Source organism: Pseudorasbora parva, chromosome 4 (genome assembly GCF_024679245.1).
Source record: "Pseudorasbora parva isolate DD20220531a chromosome 4, ASM2467924v1, whole genome shotgun sequence".
NCBI classification, from domain to species: Eukaryota; Metazoa; Chordata; class Actinopteri; order Cypriniformes; family Gobionidae; genus Pseudorasbora; species Pseudorasbora parva.
In genome coordinates this window covers 49498585-49521802 of record NC_090175.1, presented here as the reverse complement: position 1 = coordinate 49521802, position 23218 = coordinate 49498585, and the positions used below count along the sequence as shown (strand labels likewise).

The following is a 23218-nucleotide window of genomic DNA, read 5'->3' as shown; positions in this document are numbered from 1 at the left end:
CTTTATTTTTCCACGGTAGAGGCGGAAACAACCAGAGATTGAGCCGATCGGCCCCCCCAACCAGAGGTGTCACATGGCTAACTATGGCAAAGGCTGCTTCAGTTACTGCTCTCCGGAAAGCGCTATAATGTTTGTTTACTTCTGAACAACGACTTCAAATTACTTCTAAAAATTAGCCAACAACAACCGTTCTCGTGGTTTGCTATACTCGCGCTTCAGCGAACATTGGCAGGTTCATTTACGCGTATTATTCTGAATTGACCAGTTCGTTTACATGACATTGCGTTTGTCATGGGTTGTATTGTCAGGCATGTCATTTTTAGATCGGCGAGAACGTGATATTTTCATTCTTGTGGTTTTTAAGTAGATAAGTTATTATCCTCCTGTGCGGCGATAAATCAGTTCACTTGGAAGTGAAGTACATAGACTAGTAAAACTAGAGCTCCTGCACTGGATCAGAGACAGCGCACTGATGAAAATAGTGAAGATGCCGGGTTCAGGGGTGTAAAGTACGTGAGTGACAAGTTTAATTATTACAGTATTATTTCATGGAATTTGTACTTTAGAACTTTTATACTTTTAATTATATAAAGATATCAAAATATTGTATTCATTATTTTAGCCCTTCTGTGTACAGCAGTGTATAATTTAGTCAATTAAATCTTTCCTCTTAAAACATTATTTTTTATTTTTGACGTCCTGCTATTATGTCCCACTTTAGAGATTTTAGCAACATAGTGGTTGACCTAAAACAATGCTTTAATTATAACCATAGTGAAAAATGGACTATGTATGTTGAATGTAACAGTAAATGATCAGTCTATTAAAAACAACTGTAAAACAACTATAAAATCAGATGTTGCTCAATGTAAAGTTTAACTATCGGGTATAAGTATAGGTTTCACTTGTGACATTTAATAGCCTTACTAAAGAAAATCATAATTAAATGTATGAAATATTTTGACACAGTTCCTCATACTTTAACTTAATATTTTTTACACCCCTGTCCGGTTTGTTTCAACACCACCATGATTGGTTCTCCAGACTTGGTGGCTTTTACTAAAGACACAGAATTCAGTGAAATAGACCCATTAGCTCTTCCAGAGGAACTGTCTGTACCCATGTATCCCTTCACTGGGGACATCACCCCGTGGTCCAGGATGTCTGGTGCTAATTTTAAGAAAGACTTCATTCTTTTATCAGAGTTTTCTGAGCAAGTTGGGCCCCAGCCTCTGCTTACTGTTCCTCCTGAAACCAAGGCTTGTGGGACATTTGATTTGAACTACTTCTCCCTTCGGATTATGTCAGTAGACTATCAGACCTCTCTCGCCAGCTCAGCAGGTTGTAGCTCTTTGAAACTGAACTTTGTTGAAGACTCAAAGGTAGTTTTGGGGGATTCTAGAGAAGGAGTATTTGCATATGTGCACCACCTTACGCTCTATGACTTGGAGGCTCGAGGGTTTGTGCGTCCACACTGCCTTGCCTATGTGTCGTCTGATGAGAACAAAATCATACAACAATTCCAGCAGCTTTCCACAGAGTTCACCAAAGTCTCTGAATGTCTGAAAACGGGGAACAGGAAGAACTTTGCGAATGAACTGGAGATAAAACTAAGAAATCTGGCATATACCAGACTTATGTTACTTAGAGAGATAGAAAGAGAGTTAAATAATGCATCTGTAAAGTGCACAAATGAAGGGGAGCAGATGTTGAATGGTATACCTACATTTTATAGAAATACAGAAGATGTGAAACTGAAAGAGTGTGAAGTTGAAATGAAATTACAAGAGAAAAACAGATGTGGGATTCAAAGAAAGGTGGAAGTAGAGTGTGAAAATGAGAATAGGTCATGTATTACACATGAGAAAGATAAACAGTTTGGGGATCGAAGGAAGGACAAGCAGGATAAAGGATCTTGCCCGAAGTCGTTGGCTAACAAAGAACAGGAGTTGGCCACTGTAGAAAAATCAATTCAGGATTATAAAAGTCTCCTAAAACAGGTCACTTGCTACCCAACCAGGAAGCTTAGAAACTCTGAATACTCTCCTTATGAACCAGATGATCTCCCTCATTCTCTGGAAATTGACCTGGATGATTTAAGGCACGATCAGCTTGCTGGACCAATGCTAGAATGCAATGTTTTTCCTAACACGAACACACCCTTGCATTCTCTGCAGCTGATTAACTCCACTTCATCTTGCCGATTTGACAAGCGTCTGAAAACTCTTGAGGAATTGTGTGATGACTACTTCCACCAACAGGCTCTACAGCAACTGTACTGCATTGAGAGAACATTCAGAGGAGATATTTGCCATATCTACACTCAACAACTCTGCCGTAATCTTCTCCGCAACCTTAAATCTACCAATTTCTTATTTGAGGATCCATGTGACTTGGAAGAGGATGTCGGATTACAGACTGGAATAGCTGGACAACATTCAGTCCAACAATCCTCTTTTCTTCCTGGACCCTCAATTTTAAGTGAACCTGTCAGTCTCGAGTCATATGCCTCCTGTGTTGAAACCGTGCCAATCAAACTAGAGTTGCCTGGATCTAGCCGATCTCCAGTTGTACCCAGCTCTGTAAATACCCCTTCCGGGCATAACCTTCCCTTGACACCCGACACCGCCCCAGTAGAGGCTGAAATGGAAAATGAAGGAGTACTTTCAGCTCTTGATTGTCAAGAAAATATGGAATATGTTTCAGCTTTGATGAAGACCAGTATTAGTAGTGGAGATAGTATTGAGGTCTTAGGGACGGAGAAGTCCTTCAGATCCCAGGGTTCAAATTTACCAATGGATATAGCACTTCAAAGACCACCACCGTTGTCCACTACAGCTGCACTAGAGTGTCTAAAGCAAGGGAGGGTACCTACCAGACGGACTTGCAGTGAAGACAGTATTGAGGTGCTTTGCACGACAGAGTCCATCGTACCAGAAGAGCTGCGTGCCTCATACCCTTGCGCGATTGACGAAGAAAGCCCAGAACAAGAAAATGATGAGAAAGACACATGTCAAATCCAAGATAATAAAAATGTTGAATGCGTTTTCGGTGTGGGAAATGTCCCTGGAGATCATGGAGGTGCCTGTTTGGAGGAGCCGCAACATTTTTATCCTACTGTCACACTGACCCCGCCTGACTGTCCTATTCCTTTGATCATGGGTGGGTCAAGCTCCCAATATGCTTGTCATGCAACAGAATCAATCCCTTTCTCGTTGTTAGATGAGCCCTGTCGGACAATATCTGATGATTTGTCAGACTGCTTCAGCTACCGGAGCACCACCGCATCCACAACCTCTGAATGCCCTTTCTCTTTTTGCCTTCCTGGGAATAAAAGAGAAGGAGGGACCAGACGGAGGCGTGGTAGAGTAGGGCGAGCAGCATTGCAGTTTTTGCGACAGTTTCCCTTTGCAGTGCATGCAGTGTATAGCCTTCTGAGTGGACGAACATTGGTGGTACTAGGCAGCGAGGAGGCTGCAGTGAGACGACTTGTTACAGCACTGTCTGTGTACATGCCACATCTGAGTAGATACAGAGACAGCATTCAACCTTGGACTTCAACGCCGCTGCAGCTTACTGACCTGCTCAACTGGAAACTCATCGGCTTTAATAGGTAAAATTTATTATGCATCATAATCTTGTTTGAATGCGTTTTCAACTCAAATATCTCAATATAGGTAGTTCAGACATTTATTTTGGGTAAACTCTGCAGGAAGGTATTAAGTTAAAGTGTTAGTTCACCCAAAAAGGAAAATGACCACATTATTTATTCACCCTCAAGCCATCATAGGTGTGTATATGACAAAACGGTGTGTATATTTCCCTACAAATTCATTAGATGCTCTAGTGAGTACAGTTAGATGAGCCCTGTCGGACAATATCTGATGCATCCACAACCTCTGAATATCCTTTCTCTTTTTGCCTTCCTGGGGATAAAAGAGAAGGTGGGACCAGACGGAGGCATGGTAGAGTAGGGCGAGCAGCATTGCAGTTTTTGGGACAGTTTCCCTTTGCAGTGCATGCAGTGTATAGCCTTCTGAGTGGCCGAACATTGGTGGTACTAGGCAGCGAGGAGGCTACAGTGAGACGACTTGTTACAGCACTGTCTGTGCACAGATTGATGCCTACGGCCGTCTGTCAGAAGCTAGTTTTTAAATATGGATATTTTTCTTACACAAACACATTGCTTCACTTCAGAAGGCCTTTATTAACCCCCCGTAGCAGCGTGGATATCTTTTCTGATGGATGGATTCACTTTTTGGGGGATCAAAATCTAATCCTCTATACACTGCCATTATAATACTTGGAAGAGCCAAGACATTATTTTATATAACTCTGATTGTATTCGTATTCATAAGAAGAATGTCACAATCAGGCAGCTGTAGTACTACTTAAAAATCAGGATCATAACCTTAACTGACATACTAAATATTCTAGGTGGCCAGTTATTCATCTTTTCTGAATCATTACAATATTAGTGGTGGGTCATTGGAAGCCTGGAGACTGATGTTTGAAAAACTTAGCTCAAATGTGTGTTAAGAATTGCTCATAAATAGCTGTGAGAGTATTCTTACTTGAAACAGAGTAGAGGACCCAAAAATAATATTATAAGAAGGTCGATAGATCAAGACCTGACAATGCATACGTCCAGGAGTGCCACTGGTATACAGCATACAAATTCATTTCTTTGTTGATGAGCTTAAATAATACAGTAATTCCTTGGGATGCATAAAAACAAGAAGTTGAATCTAGCTTTCAGCATTCATCAAGATAAACACTGTAGCTAGCCAAGTTGATGCCACCATGACAATATTTTTGTTTTTTATATTTACCCAGGATGTGCTGTTTTACTCAAACAAATTTGCCGCACTGCCTGAGCCATTATAGCCGATACCTCAGTGTTCTAGACGTGGATCAAAAGACACTGCGCTGCCCAACCTACAGTGGTACTCTGATCAACCTGCTGGTGCATCCAAGGAGCCACTTTAAACGTGGAAACACCTACTTCCTGTTTGCTCAAAGTGTGCAAAGCAAGCTTGTCACCAGAGCATTCCTTTTAACATTTTCACGTGGTCACCATACACCCAGAAGGTCTTGGGAAAGCACATGGACTGAATGTTTTCTTTCTGAATTTCACAATGATGATAAGAAAATACTCAACTATTTATCCGAGCTCATCAAACTAAACTTCATGGAGATCCCACCCAATGTCCTCCGATTCAGCTACACCACAACCTCTGTTTTCAAACTCTGAAAGTGAGTCACACAAACGAGTCAATGATTTGTGCACTGTACAGTAGTTAGACAACTTTGATTGCTTTCAAACACATCTAGTTGTTTTTGCCCAGCTGTAACAGTATAATCTATAACTTTCTGCATGCTTTTAAATCTTATTTACAAAGGCAGTTGAATATAATATTTACAGTAATATTTTTCAAAGTTCCCTAAGAAGTCATAGTTCACAACCTTAAATGATCTGTAACAAAAGCAAATATAAACAGCTTATCAGTGTTGCATGTGAAACGGTCATTTATTTGCATTACTGCTGATACAAAGATTTGTATATTGTTCTGTTGCTGAATAGAATTGTGCTTTACATGCTCTAGCTATTAATCACAGTACTGTAATGTTACAAAATGCTGGTCATTTTCCAAAAAAGACCAAAAAAAACATGGCAATGAAAAAATGTAGAACTATCGCTTATAACCTTTGGAAATGTTAAAGGCACTTTCTGTACATTAAAACTGTACAGTTTTGTCCATCTTGTTGAAAAGTCACATGTTAATATATACATAATAAAGATGGTTCTTAATTTTTACAGCTTTAAAATTCTGAATTGGCTGAAAACTGTGCAAATAACAAGATCAGTTATATTAGAAGAGGCTCTCTCACAGAAAAGTTTGCTAAACAAAAACATTGGGATAAAACTACATTTCCCCAGCAGATAATAAAATATAAATGAAACCTTTATCTCATCCAAACTTATTGCATGGAATGAAATACTGTGCATGTTCATTTGTTCAGGATGTTGGTCAGACTTATATTCCTTGGAGTTGGATATGTTGCAGGATTTCACGCTTTTCTTGAGTAAGTCTGGCCACCTGCAAGAGAGAGAAGAGCAGCTCACCTTAAAAATATAAAGGGTTATTGAGATTTAGTCATAGATTTATAAAAGCTGTGTTACACTAAGTCATTAAAGGGTTCGTTCACCCAAAACTAAAAATTGTGTCATTAATTACTCCCTCTCATATCGTTCCAAAGACAGCAAAATAATTGCAACTTTCAAGGCCCAGAAAGGTAATAAAGACATTGTTAAAGTAGTCCATGTGACTCAAGTGGTTCAACCTTAATGTAATGAAGCGATGAGAATAATTTTTGTGTGCAAAAACAAACAATAATAACAACTTTATTTAATAATCTCTTCCCGGTCACTCTTTTACACCATTTACATCATAGGGCTATTCACAAAGTACAGCTCTTCCGGGTTTAATGGCAAAGCACGGGCTCACTATTGGCTAAACACAATCCTATGATCACGTGTTGTGGTGTTTATGTAAATCTTACAGAAGACCAACACTGAAGAAAAAAGATTGTTGACTGAAAGTTGTTGGGTTTTTTTGCACATAAATAGTCCTCTCATAACATTAAAATTAAACCACTGCAGTCACAGACTATTTTAACAATGTGTTCCTTTCTGGGCCTTAAAAGTGTTCATTAAATTACAGTCTATGGAAGGGTCAGAGAGCTCTCGGATTTCATTAAAAATATTTTAATTTGTGTTCCAGAGATGAACAAAGGTCTTACGGGTTTAGAACGACATGAGGGAGAGTAATAATGACAGAATTTACATTTTTGGGTGAACTAACTCTTTAATGGAAAAGATTCTTACGTTGCTTTCAAGTTGTAGTCTCAAGCTTAGTTGCCAAGGGTAGTACATTCTGAAATCAAAGAGTGCATTAGCAATTTGTTGATAAATTCAATTTCATGGTATGTTTATATGTACTTAAATTGTAACAATTATCCAATTGCTTTAGTGGATTTAAAAAAATTATAATTATATTCCCGATCTTCCTTTTTATATCCCTCTGGACAAGATGCATTAGGACTATCCAAAATCCAATGCAATTCCAATATTCTATTAAAAAAAATTCTTGTTTATTATCATAATACATACATGTACTGCGCATTTACATCCTACACATCCCTCAGTGCTGAAATGAGGAACATCATGAATTTACTATAGTGATGGACTGCTGCTTCTTACTCATTCCAAGTGGCCAGCAAGCTATTGATGGGATAGGTGTGGATGTCCAGAATCACACTGCTTTCCACAAAGTACAAGCATAGGAAGGATGCAACCAGGGAATGTTCGGTTTCAGTCCATTTTCTGAAACAGATATAGAGCATGTACATGCTTATCATGAAGGTTTTTATTCAGTTTTGGTGTGTGTGAGTACACAACCTTACCTCTGTATGATTTGGTACTGCTTATGAGACAGTTCCTGCAGAAGACAGCACAGGAGGTAGTGTAGCACATCCAGCCTCCCCAACAGACTGTTAAAGAACCAACGGAGTGCCCAATGGTTGAACTAACAACAAATGACACACCATTACACATGAATCTGCACAAAATCATAACTGCTCAATTTCTAAAAGCTGTAAATTGAAGGTCTGAACTTGCAAAATTGAGTAAAAACTACAGAAAATAAGCACCCTGAAAGAAATGATGACATTGAGGATGGGGCTGAGCTCAGAGTGGAAAATGCGCAGCACCAAAGCCTGAGTGGCTAACAGCAGTCTGGCCTGGTCAGGATAAGCCTAATGGAAAAATAAAACAACATTAGCACTAATAAGACAAAATGTATAATATATAGCTGCTGTAATCTCTTCCATTTGGCATTTAAAGAGCATTTATTTGTAATAAGGCCCAGGAAGAAATAACAAATAAAAAAAGTTGCATTTCATTATATGTGCATATAAATAGACTGCGGTTCAAAAGTTTTTCAGAAGAAGTCTCTTATGCTCACCAAGGCTATTTAAATAAATAAAAAAAGGAATATTGTGAAATATTAAAATATAAAATAACTTAGTTGAAAATATATCTTATTTAATATCTTAAAAATGTAATTTCTTTCTGTGATCAAAGCTGTATTTTCAGCATCATTACTCCAGTCTTCAGTGTCGTGTTATCCTTCAAACAAAACATTCTAATATGATTTGCTGCTGCTTAAGAAACATTTATGATTATCATTAAATGTTAAACAGTTGTGTAAAAAAAAATTAGGATTCTTTGATTAATAGAACATTCAAAAGAAGTCTTTTTCTTTCGGCTGTTCCCTTCAGGGGTCACCACAGCGAATCATCTTCCTCCATCTATTCCTATCCTCTGTATCCTCTTCTCTCAGACCGACTACCTTCATGTCCTCCTTCACTACATCCATAAACCTCCTCTTTGGTCTTCCTCTTGACCTCCTGCCTGGCAGCTCTAACCTCAGCATCCCTTTACTGATATATTCACTCTCCCTCCTCTGAACATGTCCAAACCATCTCAACCTGGCCTAAGAATGCATTAAATTGATCAAAAAAATGACAATAAAGACATTTAAAATATTACAAAAGATTACGGTATATTTAAAATAAATGCTATTCTTTTGAAAAAAAATTCAAAGAATCTTGAAAAATGTTTTACATAACCGTTTTGAACATTAATAATCAAATGTTTCTTGAGCACCAAATCATCTTGTTAGAATGATTTCTGAAGGAAAATGTGACACTGAAGACTTAAGTAATGATGATGAATTCAGCTTTGTATCACAGAAATAAATTACACTTCAAAATATTAAAAGAAAATATATTTTAGATTTTCTTTTTAAATAAAATAAACGCAGCCTTGGTGGGCATAAAAGACAAACTCACCTAAATCATACATATCAAAAAATTTTGGGCGACGAGTGTACACTGGCTAATATCTGCTTCAGAGAAATGGTAATTTGCCATATGTAATATGTCAGTCACCAAGAACCCAGGGTTTACACACAAAAAAACTTGGGAGAACTCAATTTAAACTCACATTCTCAAAGGTTTTGGGGATCTGTATACGGGACGTCAGCGTAAGCTCCTTGAGAATTGCATTGGCAGCTTCTTTGGTCACCTGAACAAACACGCATAACCATCCGTCTCCAAAACATCTCTGTTTGTTTTTATGTCTGTTGGGATGGAGAACATACTCTCTTCTTACCGCTTGAAAGGTGACGTCAGGCTCTGCATAGAATGCACCAACGACAAGACCATCTGGAGTAATACAACTGGAACTGACAACGCTTAGCAGATACACCCAGGTTTCTGACTACAAACAAAGAGACATCTGTCATAAAAAAAACAGACTTCACAAGCACATAAAGAGTTAATATATATGAATAATATATGAAATCAAAACAGGTTTTGATGTTTTTATGATAGGTGACAATTGATGCTGTTTACCACACATTCAATTTGCAACAGCTAAATAATGCCTTTAACACCGAGACAAAATGTTGTAGTTAATAAATAACACAAAAAGGTTTGGTGGGCAGCAATAAATAGATAAAATGTCCAGTATTATATTCACTCGAATATTACACAAAGTAAACTGAGCATTTGTGCATGAAACATGAACATTTTATTATTTCTTTTTTTAGCAAACAGACTTGTTTATGATTATAATAAATTAAAACCATATGATAAGAACCAGTTTGCAATACATAACTAAAATAGTATAATGGACTGTTTTTGTACAGGTAATAATAACTGGAAGCCAGAACCTATGCAAATTCAAGTTACAAATGGCCAGGCCTCAATTAAAATAAGGTGGATTAAGTGTACACACACACACACACACACACACATATACATATATAATGTTTTACCTACATCAGCAAAAACAGCACCGTTACAGTCCAGAACCCTCAGTGCAAACTTCAATATCTCCATCATCTTGAATGAATTCGAACCTTTATTGAAGGAACAGGGTTGGTACAGCATTAACATTCATTGCTCTGTCAATGAGCTTAAATGATACAGACTCTATTAAAAGGAGGATACATAATGCAGGAAAACAAGACACTGGTTAACTTTTAGTAGATGTCTAAGATAAACACTGTCAATTCTCTACCTTCGATGGGTGTCCACTTGGTGCTCAGTAAAGGATCAGGTATGATCATATGGCTATTTCCTGGATCAAATTCTTGTTGTGCTATATCAGGGGCTAGGCCCGATGTAAAAATTCGGAGGTACGCTCTGAACTGTGGAGGTGTGAGTCGGGAGGCGGGGCAAGAGGCACCGAGCATTGACGATAACATAGCGTTGACCGCACCACTGTAATCACCAACCTAAACACACAAACAACAGAAAAGCAGTCAAGACGGGGCTTTTACATTATCATGATCATTTACTTTTCAAATCATTGATTATATCCAACCATTGTGTGTCATTTAACAACCTGGGATTCACAAGCACTGCATTCTCAATTTTAGGGAGGAAATTAATTAATTTGTATACATTTTAAAATAGGTGTCCTTTTAGGGCCATGGGGACCATCAAAAAGTTAGAAAACTCCAGAGTCTTGACTTAAAATGTCTGAAATGAATGTATAGAACTGAAGCATATTAAATAAGGTAGAAAGCTTAGATTTATTCTATACCTTGCACAGATAGAGGGGAACCAAGTCTCTCATTCTCTGCAGCCTAAATCCCAGACAGACATACAACAAAAGATTGTACCAAATTGTATTAACATTCTGCTTATAGGCTGTTTCAACAACAACAAACACATAACTGCGCATTAGGGATGGCTCGATACCACAATTTTGGCTTCGGTACGGTACCACAATCTAATACCGAAGTACCGATATTAAATCGATACCACAAGGTCTGATATTAGCGCGGGTATATTGGACGCGAATGAGAACAATTATGCAAGTTTTGAGTTTATAAAGTGGGAAATTACCACAAATGTTTATTAGTAAATTAATCAGCAAAGCTTATCACATCAAATCAGTCATTTGAAAACTTTCTTGTGAGAAATAATTTCAGCAAAAATCTCTCAAAATTAGCAAATTGCTTCTGGTTTCAAAAGACATCGCACTACACTAAAGCAATCTGCATAATCCTATTCAACATTTCTCGCTCGTCTCGGGATGGATAACGGAAATCATTTGAACATGCAAGTGATTTTATAGCATTTCGTAATAACAGTTACAGGAGACATGAGCTTATAACAACGACACACACACACACACGCCTGTCACTTAGTCACGCTCGCACATTACACATTAAGTTTCCTTAAACAGTCAAATACACAGAATTATGTACAAATGCCCGTCTTTAGTGAGTATTCACATAAACACAGGCGGTTGTGTCTAACGCGAATATAAATAGTGCAATAGTATGCGTGCAAATATAATGAGATCTAAATGTCATTGGTTGAAACGAACGCTGGAGATTGTGATATTCGATCTTATGTTAGGCTATGTGTGTGCGTTGATCAGTGTTAAAAGAAAATAAATGTCTAAATGAGATGGTTTGAATGATCCACTGACCTATCGATCTCTTCAGAAGTCTTAAAGTCAGGATAGTGACAGATGCTTCTTGGCTAGGTTTGATGGTTCTTCATCAGTTTTATAAGCAAAGTCATTACAAATGTCACTTCTACTCCTCTCTTTATTAATTCGTTTTGGGCATCTTGAGTGAGATTCAACTGCTTTATCCATTTTGTCCGTCTATGTTGTTGTCACATTTGCGGGTTGTTTCGGCTCAGTTTGGGTAGAGCGCTGCCATCTAGCGGTGAACTTCGGAACAGCAGCATATACCGAAATGTGCCAAATCATGATATCGTACCGTTTTAAATAAAATATATACCGGTATTTTTCCAGTACCGGTATATCGCACATCCCTACTGCGCATGCACGCTTTTGTGGCCCAAACTTAACTTCCGGTAGATGTCAATAACAACAGAGGCTGGGTTATATTTCTTATGCGTTATCATCTTTAATTTTATTGCGCAACATTATCTTAATTTATATATTTTTGTTGTTTCAACATGTTTATTAGAAATAATCTCCCATTTCTGTCTACAATATGTATGGAGTGGGGGAAATGCCCCTCTTAAAGGGTAGTTCACCCAAAACTTAAAAACCTGTCATAATTACTCACCCTCGTGTCGATCCCAACCCATGAATATCTTAAATTGTGTTCCGAAGATGAACGAAGGTCTTACGGGTTTGGAACGACAGGAGGGTGAGTAATAAAAAAATGGATTAAAATTTGTGCGTGATCTATGTAATGCCGTTTTCTTTACAGTAGTCTATAAATGCGCGCGCTCGCCTTTCAATCGTGCAATGCGTAGGAATAACATGTTTCTCTGTTTCAAAATATAATACATTTTTATTTGTAACGCACTTCATATTAAACAAAATCTACATATCTTAATTATATGTAGGATTTCTAAACCTTAGTGTGTTAAATTGTGTGTTAAAAACTCTTTTGTGAGTTAAACACAATCAACTTAATACAGACTTCATTATAAAGAAAAAACAACAAATAAAAAAAAATATATATAAAATCACAATCTATGACAAAAATAGCCTACTACTATAGATGGTGAATACATTAGATTAGTGGATAATTCAGCAGCAAAAGTTACAAAATCACAAGTGCACAATAATTGTATGAAATCTAAACATTTAGTGGAGGATTTTTTTTTTTTAAACCACAAAAGTGAATAAGTGTAGCTGTTACAAAATATATTCATGAAAAACAAGTACATATATTTATAAAAAATAGGGCCTATATACACTAAGAAATTATATTTATTTTAAATGTATGGCACATCTATTTAATGAGGAAGCAACATATTATATAGGGCAGAACAAGAGAGGCTATTAATAAGGCTTTCATAACGCAAAAGTATTAAAATATAGATATATGCGCGTGCGAGCAGGATGATGCGCTTGAAGCAGCACGGAGTCACATGCTCACAGCTCCGCGTTCCTCCAAAAAGATTCAAACGGTGTGAATCGATCAATGATAAGGGTCGCCAATGTCACGTGATTTCAGCAGTTCAGATCGCATCAAACCGCCAAACTGCTGAAATCACGTAACATTGGCGACCCAAATCATTAATCGATTCACTGATTCATTTACCGTTTGAATCTTTTTGGAGAAACACGGGAAGAGAGGACAATGCTGAATAAATTCATAGATTTTGATATTTTTGGACCAAAATGTATTTTCGATGCTTCAAGCTATTCTAATCAACTAACTGATGTCACATATGGACTACTTTGATAATGTTTTTATTCCCTTTCTGGACATGGACAGTAAAGTGGGCATTGAATGCATATGCTCTGGGACTATATTAAAGTATATTAATATAGTCCCAGACTATATATATTATATATTAAATATTAAATATCTTAAACTGTGTTCTGATGATGAACGGAGGTCTTACGGGTGTGGAACGACATTAGGGCGTGTCATTAATGACATCATGTTATCCAAGAATAGTACGTCAAAAATGTGTTTCTACTGAGTAGTGCGCCATACTATCTACTAGCCAGACCGATAAACAAGCACAGACCGGAAGTTAACTTCGAGCCAGGCATGTAACCGTGGCAATGCGCATGCGTACGATGAAACCATCTATATAACACAACAATATATTTATAATATGCAGCTGGCACTTACGTGGGATTATTAGTACTTCTGACAACTTTCAGATAGCGAGCCATCTCACGGTACCTAACATGTTAAAAAAAGGCTGGATTATTTTTTTTTATTTTTTTAAGGTTGGCAAGGTCCAAAGCAATAACACCACAATAATTGGCCCTACACAGAATCTGTAGATTTTTCATCTACATTTTGTGTGCTGCTTACAAGGAAAATCCACAGAAAGGATTTAAAGGAGTACTTCAGCACTGGGAAGATGAAACTGTATTTAAACTGGGTCATTAATGTAGTAGAAATGTGAAGAAAAAAAAAATATTTGGTGATAATACTGCTGGGCTGTATTATTATTAAACAAATACAATTGTTTTATTGGCAGTCTGAAGCCCTGAATGTTTCAGAGTAGTGAAAAAATACAGTTTTGGCTGAATCTGCATTTAAGTATGCATAAATCTTTGTGAATGACAGATGTATGAATTCTTCCTGTGGAATTCTGCATGTGCAGATTCTGTGCAGGCCCATATGATTTATTGCACATATTTAAGTAAATTAAGAGATTTGATAAGTAGCAAATAAAGCATAAAAAGTACACTAAGGAAGGGCCATTACTTGTTTTGTTGTTGAAGTTTACAGACTCGTGCTTGAATCACACACAGAGGTTCATACAAGACTTGAGCCTTTCGACCTTTGACCTGCCTCTCTCCAGAGATGTTTTGACCTTTTAGCACACCAGAGAGCAAGGGGTCATCCCAAGGTAGCACACTCAGACTACAGCCAAAGAAAAGAATTGAATCATTAAACAACAAAATGGCAGACAACAAATGAACAATTATTGTATAAGCAAGCAAAATCTGGGAAACATTTCTTAAAAACTAGAAAAGGGGAAATTATCATCTTGGATGAAATATTCTTCAAGAAGTGCCTGGCTTTTCCAAACCCAAGTGACAGCTCATGTATGTGCGGTTACCTTTTTGGCATTATGCAGTTTGAAGGCAGAGGAAGCCTCTGGAAGAAGAAGTCCAGTTGCTTTATAAAAGTGCTGGAAAAATCAAAGTTAACTAAAAGCGTCCACACTTTCATCATAAATCTGAAAGGCAAAAACACAGATTATAGAAAAAAAAAGATGATGCAAAAGGCACTCTCCAAGTAAACACACAAAAGAACATAGCTTTACCTCCACAGGAGCATTGACACAGTTTCAGATACAGTGTTAGCAGCATGCATGTTTCTGCAAGGGAGACATTACACGTCAAGATATGTCATTATACATGCCAAAAACAGGGATCAGAATATGTAAATGTGTATAGTATTTTACCCAGGAACAGTGTGAGTGATGAAAAGCTTGATAGCGCCTAATAGCATCACAACAGACGCCTTTGGATTCTCTTTCTCTGCTTCATTCAAAAGCATTTTGATATGTTGACTCACATCTGTGTAACTGGGGGAAAAAAGAAACAACTTTAGTATAGCACGCACTCTACTCTCAAGTTCTATGCACTGATTACAAAATGTGTTTATTATAAATATAGTGGTGTTAGTTCGCTAAAGGCCGGAATATACTACACGACTTGAAATCTGTCGAAATTGTGGAATTTTGTTCGGCACAAATCCAAAATGATCCCAGATCAGCAATGTAGTATTTGGTTTCCCAACCAGGTCAAGTGCTCAACACAAAATTAATTTGCGGAATGCAGAAAAAATTTGATTTCGCAGCACTCAAACTCACTCATCTAACGGAAACGCCATATATGGCGTGAGGTAGAATTAGTGAATTAGCTATATTATACGCTAGTCTAAAAAACGCATACAGCTAAAAGGTATAGGTTATAAATAGTTTGCTATTGCAAATGTTATTTTCTATACAAAACTTTTTTTGCATGTCAGTGTCACGTGCACACTACCACCAGTGGACATGGCGACCATCACGCCCTAGTTATGAGTGTGTGTTGCGTGTTAGTGAAATGCTCGCATTCAGCGCATTACGTGCGTGTGTGTGTTACATGTTAGTGATAAAGACCGTGGCGGAGGATTCGTCGCGCAGCAGAAGCGCCACTTATATTTTAAACTGCAAAATTTAGATGGCAAAATTTTATGTAAACAGGAACTGCTGTTTGAAAGCGGCTCCCTGAGCCATGAGAATTTCTCCTAATATTAAAGATAGTTGTAACCATCTCTTAGCTCTGTATCTGTAGGTTATATGCTTGAAGAAAAACAATTGGTCTCGATCTGCACTTTGAATATTGAGTACTTTGATTATGGTTTGCACTTAATAGCTATGATCGGTTTGTGGGAAAGAGTTCAGTTAGGAGGTCAAAAGAAGCTCATGTGCAGCTCTAAGGTCTGAAGAGACAATCATACAGGAAAAAATACAGTAATGCTGTCTTTTAATGTAGGCCTATATGATAATTCATATTAAGAAAGTAGAAATTAAATTACATTAATTACAAGATGATTAGTTAAAAGATTAAGATTTTCTAGTCATGTATTTATCATTGTGGATTTCTTAAAAATATTATGTAAAAATCTCATCTTGTCTTGTTCTCGACCCGATCTCATGTCTCGTCTCATGAGATAAGAGTCTCGTCACTCACACCCCTATTAGAGATGTATTGTTCTTAAATGTATTGAAAATATCCTTAGGCCTTTTCAATGTTTTTCTGGATTTCGCTCTCATTATGGCAGTTTGTTAAGGTTCGATTTTTTTAAATGCTTGAGGTGCCCTCAACTCAACTGAGTGTGCTGCAGGTCTGTGTTTTATTGGTTGTTGACTTCCCACTGCATCATTTTGTAATAATTGTAGTGTGAAATTTTTCTACTAATTTTTCTTTTTCTACTCTAACATTCACTCATCATGACAGTAAAAAATGTGTTTAACACCTGGTCATGCATAAAACAAATAAAAATAAAAATGTGTTATATCGCGAAACCGGTATAATTTAGAAAAATACTGTGATATAAATTTTTGGTCATACAGCCCAGCAGTATTTTAAACTCGCTGTCGGTCAGAGAGTATCGATAGGAGTATTGTATTGTTTCAGATATTTCAGTATTCATACATATTGATGCCTGATGAAGATCATGATGATGGTTAGGGCTGGTTTTCGATTCAAATATCAAGAATCGATTCGATTCCGATTCTCAAGATCTTGAATCGATCATCATTATTCGATCTGATCCGAACTTCGAGATTTAGATAAGTGTTTTTAAAGAAAGTATTTTTTCCAGCTGTTACCTGAATTACAGGACTATAGTTATGCAACATATTGATACTATTATTAGAGACATTCAACTGCAAATTAATGGAGTATTGATGGTTGTAAATAACAATCCCCCTTCCAGACAAGGCAGCTCTCTCATGCGCTGCAGTGAGAACGGCTGTGACGTAAGCCGCGTTCTCGACATATCCAGCAGCCCGAGTTCACTCGTCTAACTTACCGCGGTGGAACGAGAGAAGAGGAAGAGTGAGGAAAACTCGGTCTGTCCGCGGCGTTTCTTCAGCACGGCGGCGGTATAGTGACGAGAGCTTAGGCTTCAGTTTGTTTATCTACTCTAATATTCTCTGTCCGCGGCATTTCTTGGGTTTTTAAAGCTGCCATGTTCGTTGTTTTAATGTCCTTCCACCTCGCGCGCATCCGTGAATTCAATGACGTGGCAAATTAAAATTCACGGAGAAAATGTAGGCCTATTAAATCGATCCTCTGAGTTACAGATCAATCTTTAGAAATTAATATGAAAATCGATTCAGAATCGGTGAATCGATTTTTTTAACACAGCCCTAATGAAGGTCACATTGTTTTTGATTATTTGCAAGTACTGAAAATTTGCAGGATTTCCTTTTGTCTGTTGAGTATTCATACATATAAACAAATTTAAGAACACTTATATAAACACCTAGGATGGGGTAATTTAAATTTTTGGCTGAACTATCCCTTTAAGAATCACTATTACTATTGGTCATGCTAAAAATCTAGTTACTGATACTATAATAACAATCAATGTAATGTTAATTTCTTACCCAAAACACAATTCTTGAATTAATTTGTAGTTTATCAATTGCACCTACATAACCAAATTGTGACGACTTCCAATTTTATAAAGCAAAATTATACCAAAAGTAATATAAAAGGAGGACCACTCACTCATACACCAGAATCTTATAGTGATGTTTATGGCATCCTTTACACCCGGTGGCTTGACCCTGTGTAGTGGCGTTGTGGTTGCGGTGACAGGTGCACCGACAGTTTAGACGGTTGGAACTCTCAATCCCCAACAGGAAAGTTGCATACTTCATTGCCAAACTACCAGCAAATTTGTGCAGTGAACTCTCTACAAACAAATACATCATTTTCATTTAGGCTGGCACAGGTACTAAGAGACAATAAATATGCAGTTTAATTAACATGAGAGAACATACCTGCCCGTCGTAGGTCTGAATCCATATCCAGCGGCTCAAAGGTGAAATTCAGCTCATGCAAATATCCCATCATGCTCTTATCCCGGAGGGCCTTCCAGTAGACGCTGTGCTTATGGGCATTACAGTGGCAAAAGCCAGGGATGGTCCAAAACTCACACTTTAAAACACAAGACAAGTCTCATTTATTTACACGGTGCTTTACCAATGCTTCACAAACACAAAAGTGGCCTTGTTGTTAGCATGGTATATATTAAATCAGTAAGCAGGAGAATACTACAATTCAAGCCTAGTATCCATCAACACACTAAGCAGGTGTAACTTCCGGGGGTAGGGGCTAATTAAACTAATTATAAACTAATAAAAGTAATTATATTTGTATACAAGTACATTTATATTTATAAATTTACTTATATACAAATATAAAATATATATATATATATATATATATATATATATATATATATATATATATATATATATATATATATATATATATATATATATATATATATATATATATATATATAAAAATCTTGAATATATACATGCGTACGTGCATTTATATATCCATAATTATACACAGTACACGCAAAAACATGTTTTACTCACACAAGTGTGTTGCACCATTCCTGTCGGTTACAATATAGAAGGAACAGCATTGTTTTTTAATCTCAATATGTCTGCAAATCCAGTGTTGACCTGTGTCTTGTTTACAAACGATTATCTTGCTATCTTTGTCATGTTTATTGCTCATTTAGCCGCAAGAGTCAGTGGGTGGGGCTACAGAAGCAGGCATACACATTTATCTGTAGAGGCGTTGTGTCCCCCCTTCTAATACGTCATTGATTTGAGAGCCACTTTTTATGGGCCTGGGGCCTGTTCTTCATATGTCGCTAACTCAGCAGGATTTGATTGTTGACGATTTGGCTTGATCTCGGATTTTTTGGTTCTTCGACGCTCATCCTGGACTTGCTGTCATAGCAACAGGTCCATAAGCTTGCTCAGGAGCAGGCTTATTTCATGTAAACAGGATTAGACTGCATCTTGAGGTGATAAAATCTGTCCCAGCCACTGCTACTCTATTACAAGACTTCATTACTGAACCAGGGGCAATAATAATTTAAAATAATAAATTTAAAATTTTATTTTAAAATAATATTTTAATGTTGTGTAAAATTTGCGTATAATTGAGGGCAAGCGTCAGTTCTGGCAGGCTAGGTAGTCAAGACGCTCCCATCACCTGGTTCTGCTCAGCTGAGATGCATCAGCTGATTTGCATCAGTGCATCAGCTGTTCAAACTCCCTTGCTGCTAATGGCTACGATATAAACAGCGCGCATCTTCAAACAGATTCAGTTCACTCCTAAACTGCTGTTGCTAGCTCTTTGCTGCCCACCACCTCCCCAGCTCCTCCATGTCGTGTTTAACGTGGCATTTTACTTTGTCATCGTTGCTGCTCTGTTCATAGGGGGGATAGTTCAACTCTCACAGCCCTAAACTGTGCGAGTGTTCCCTAATGCTGCTGCTGTCCTCTGACTCTCTGCTATTTCATGGTGCTCATGAAAGGTCAGAGGACTCCCTGAAAAGAGCCATCCCGCCAAAACGTTCATTCAGAATTATCAACTTGAATTGCAATTTATTCAAAATACCCAAATCATTTTATTTGTTCTTGACTTAATAGACCTGACAGAAATACTATAGACACAGTCACTTGATTGAGATTTATTTGTGAATTGTGATAGAATAATTACTTTATAGTTCAGGGCTCGACATTAACGCTTGTCCGCAACAAGTGGATTTTTTGAAGGGACAAGTGAAAGAAAATGTTATTTGCCTGACGGACAAGAGCCTAATTAAAACAAAAAATAACTAGCGAATCACCAAAATGCAATAATGATTGTGCATAAATTTAGTGTAAGTGCCAATCGATAGTGAATAATATATAATGAAATGACGATAAGGTCGCGCTGTTGACGCTCATGCAGCCTCTTGATGAGAAACTACAACACGAGCGTTTAAGATGTTTTCCTGGATACAATCACGACTGGACACTGATTTCATATGACAGTTCCATAAACAATGAATTAACATTCCCTTACATTAGCATTCACTTACATTTTAGATGCAATATTGAGTGTGTTTGTTCTATTTCAGCAGCGAAAATCGATCACAGCAGAACCGTAACGCGTCTCACAGCAACAAGTGTGTTACTGAACGATTCAGCGTTTGAATGAACGACTGAATAACTCACTCATTAAGATGGCCACCTGCTGCCACCTACTGGAGGTTTAGTTTCATGTTTAAACATACTTTCCAACATTTATTTGTCTATTCAAAACTAAAAATCTCAAAATATTATTTAATGCAGTTGTACTTTTTTAGTGTACATTATTTAATTTGATTGGTAGCAACCCTTATAGTGTCTTATTTTAATTTAATGTATTGATCAAATTTAACAATAAAAAATGAAACCTGAAGCATAGCCTTTACTTAAAGGTGCACTATGCAACTTTCCGTCCACTGGAGGGCACCTATTCTAAACAAAGGCGTATTTTGATGACACCAGGTGTGAGCGCAGCATTTTGGGACATTTGGTCTTCACCTCACAGCTGGTGGAAAATAGGACTCGGGCAGAAATCATGTTCATGGATGCGGTTATTAACGTTACTGTAGTATGAAGCAGAGCAGGACCGAGTGTTGTGGGGCTGAGCACGGCCGCTGGAGCGATTGTTATACAAACACACGGCTCACGAGTACCGGGACTTTTATTATGACGGGACGGGACAGAGTCGCCAGGCGCTCGCACTTCCGCTTTTTCCAGTCAGGTAAAGCAGCTCTGTTTATCATATCAGATACATTTAAGTGTGTTTAAAATTATGTTATGATGTTACTCTGTGCGTTCGCTCAGCACTGCTGTGACATGTTCACACTGCTAAGATTAAAGCGCTTCTGCAGAATAAAACCGAGGGAAGCGCAGATATGACGTGATTGACAGGCGACTCGCTCAAATGCTATGCTGAAACGTCCCGGTCCTTAGTTAAAATAGCAATTTTCTCACAATTTACAAATAGTTGGAAACATTTGGGATATTGCAAGTACTCAACTGAACAAAATATATAACAGTGGCCTAGTGGTTTTTGGATATTTAACTGCAAAAATACTACATAGTGAACCTTTAATAAGATTAGGGGGAAAATGCCCTTTATAAAAGGTAAAATTATCACAAATTTCAAATGATTCAAAAAAAATTATCATCACCACAAATAAGAATAAAGTCGTCGTTTTTTTTTATATTTTTGGACCAAAATGCATTTTCGATGCTTCAAGAGATTCTAATCAACTAACTGATGTTACATGGACTACTTTGATGATGTTTTTATTCCCTTTCTGGACATGGACACTAAAGTGGGCATAGACTGCATATGCTCTGGGACTAAAATATAAATTATCTTAAATTGTGTTCTGATGATGAACGGAGGTCTTACGGGTGTGGAACGACATTAGGAGTCATTAATGACATAAAATTTCATTTTTGGGTGAACTAACCCTTTAAAGCTAGTGAACTCACCGTCGAGGCCAGTTTGTCACAGATGTAGCAAAAACACTGATCACAGTACTTTGCATTATTTTGTAGCGGTCCTGAGACGTCCTGCTCTGCTCGACTGGAACAAGCAAACACACAATGACAATCACAGACAACACTGGAAGACCTTTACACAACAGTGACTATACATTTAATAATTTAGCAGACGCATTTATTCATTTGCTTATTTTACTGACCAGAAAGCCAGGGTGCAGTCATATCTAGCATGTGGGAGCACTGTTGCAGTTTGGGAGTATGTGATGGCCAAGTCCTCATCCAACTCCTCAATGTGTTTGGATGTAACGTTAACGTTATCTGAGATTGACAGAAAACGAGAAGAGAGATGACAAAGAGAAGAGAGATGACAATGCTACCAAATGATTATCATAGTGTGTATGGTATACCAAGGTAACTTATATCAAAGAGGTACTGCCATGGTATATGTAACAAAAAAGATTTATGGTCATTTTTTAAAGCCCATGGCATTACTACAGTTTGTGTCGAAGAAAGCATGGTAACTTACTGCCATGCTGTGTCCACAAACAGCTTATGGTCAATATATATGAATGATCACAAAGGTACATTTTTGTTTTGTTAACGTTTAAATGTGTTGTGAAGCCGACTACAGTAAGTTACCTGATTCGTTCTTCTCATTTTCAACGATCAGCACAGAGGAATCGTTAAGGGTCATCAAGGAGTCACCTTCATCATCATCTTCATCGCTTAAAACGATTATAGGTATGTCGTGATGCGTCCTACAGAACATGACAATGAGAAGAAACGACCTCGAAAACCAGCCTAACTCAACTAACAATGAGTGCGTCTAGTATAAAAAAAACCTTAACATCTGTTTTGTTCAAACTTAGGTTATTAAACTTACATATTTTGTCGAAATGAACCCTCGGACGTGCGCGTTCAAAGTTTGGCGCTTCGGCTGAATCACGTGACTCTGAGAAACGGAAATGTAGTCAGTGTCTGCCCTCCCCCAGCTTTATTTTAATTGTATTTTTTTTTTGTACATATATTAAAAAATCATAAATACAACAATACACAACATATACTAGTAGTGTTAATAAAATTGAACATATCTCTTTCTGCTGTTATCTCTACGGTATCTTATCATGTATTTACGGGGGGGGGGGGGGGTTCGGAGTTGCAATGATTCTCCGCAAATGTCTAGCGTTAGAAAAAATAATAATTCTTTAAATGTTTAAGAATAAATTTAGACATATCCACATTACTAGGCTACCTACTTGGTTGTAGAAAGTCTTCTCTCTTTGCAAAAAATAAATAAATTATTGACTTCCAGATGCCTGACTTTGTTTCTGTCAACAAAGCGAAGATCCCAGCTGTATGTGACCAACTGTCATAGCTCTTGATTTTCCAACCTGTTCTGAGTCTGACCAGCCCTAGGAAATTTTGTTTTTTTCCCATTTTGTTGGCCCCTCCCCGTTCTAGCCAATAACCTCCTTGACTTCTTTTTAATAGCCTAGTGGAACACTACCAATTATTATTTTATTTA

The 23218-nt window shown here is 37.4% G+C and overlaps 2 protein-coding genes across 2 annotated transcripts; one reads left to right on the top strand and one right to left on the bottom strand.

Annotated features, from left to right (window-relative positions):
• The first annotated feature begins 82 nt into the window (after positions 1-82).
• smcr8b (Smith-Magenis syndrome chromosome region, candidate 8b) lies at positions 83-5816 on the top strand. Its single transcript, XM_067442133.1, has 2 exons — positions 83-3613; positions 4837-5816. The coding sequence occupies exons 1-2, from the start codon at positions 1029-1031 to the stop codon at positions 5252-5254; spliced, it is 3003 nt and encodes a 1000-aa protein (XP_067298234.1). The 5' UTR covers positions 83-1028; the 3' UTR covers positions 5255-5816.
• Positions 5817-5992: 176 nt separating this feature from the next.
• zgc:112980 (uncharacterized protein LOC503706 homolog) lies at positions 5993-22971 on the bottom strand. The gene is made up of 22 exons (XM_067442132.1): positions 22950-22971; positions 22577-22645; positions 22333-22451; positions 21894-22011; positions 21682-21775; positions 18115-18271; positions 17840-18026; positions 15016-15138; positions 14875-14928; positions 14668-14787; positions 14310-14468; positions 13722-13775; positions 10679-10721; positions 10151-10367; positions 9910-9989; positions 9239-9346; positions 9071-9151; positions 7714-7818; positions 7468-7589; positions 7265-7387; positions 6890-6938; positions 5993-6101 (listed from the first exon to the last, which is right to left on the bottom strand). Coding segments are annotated over exons 2-22 (2178 nt in total). The 5' UTR covers positions 22579-22645; positions 22950-22971; the 3' UTR covers positions 5993-6038.
• Between the last annotated feature and the right edge of the window lie 247 nt (positions 22972-23218).

Bases quoted from the DNA above. Each gene is read 5' to 3' on its own strand.
- smcr8b (XM_067442133.1), top strand. From the start codon at position 1,029: ATGATTGGTTCTCCAGACTTGGTGGCTTTTACTAAAGACACAGAATTC. The intron at 3,614-4,836 runs GTAAAATTTATT...ATATTTACCCAG, and splicing joins AAACTCATCGGCTTTAATAG to GATGTGCTGTTTTACTCAAA.
- zgc:112980 (XM_067442132.1), bottom strand. The intron at 9,347-9,909 runs GTAGGTAAAACA...CTTTGTTTGTAG, and splicing joins ACGGTGCTGTTTTTGCTGAT to TCAGAAACCTGGGTGTATCT. The intron at 7,388-7,467 runs GTAAGGTTGTGT...TATCTGTTTCAG, and splicing joins CAGTACCAAATCATACAGAG to AAAATGGACTGAAACCGAAC.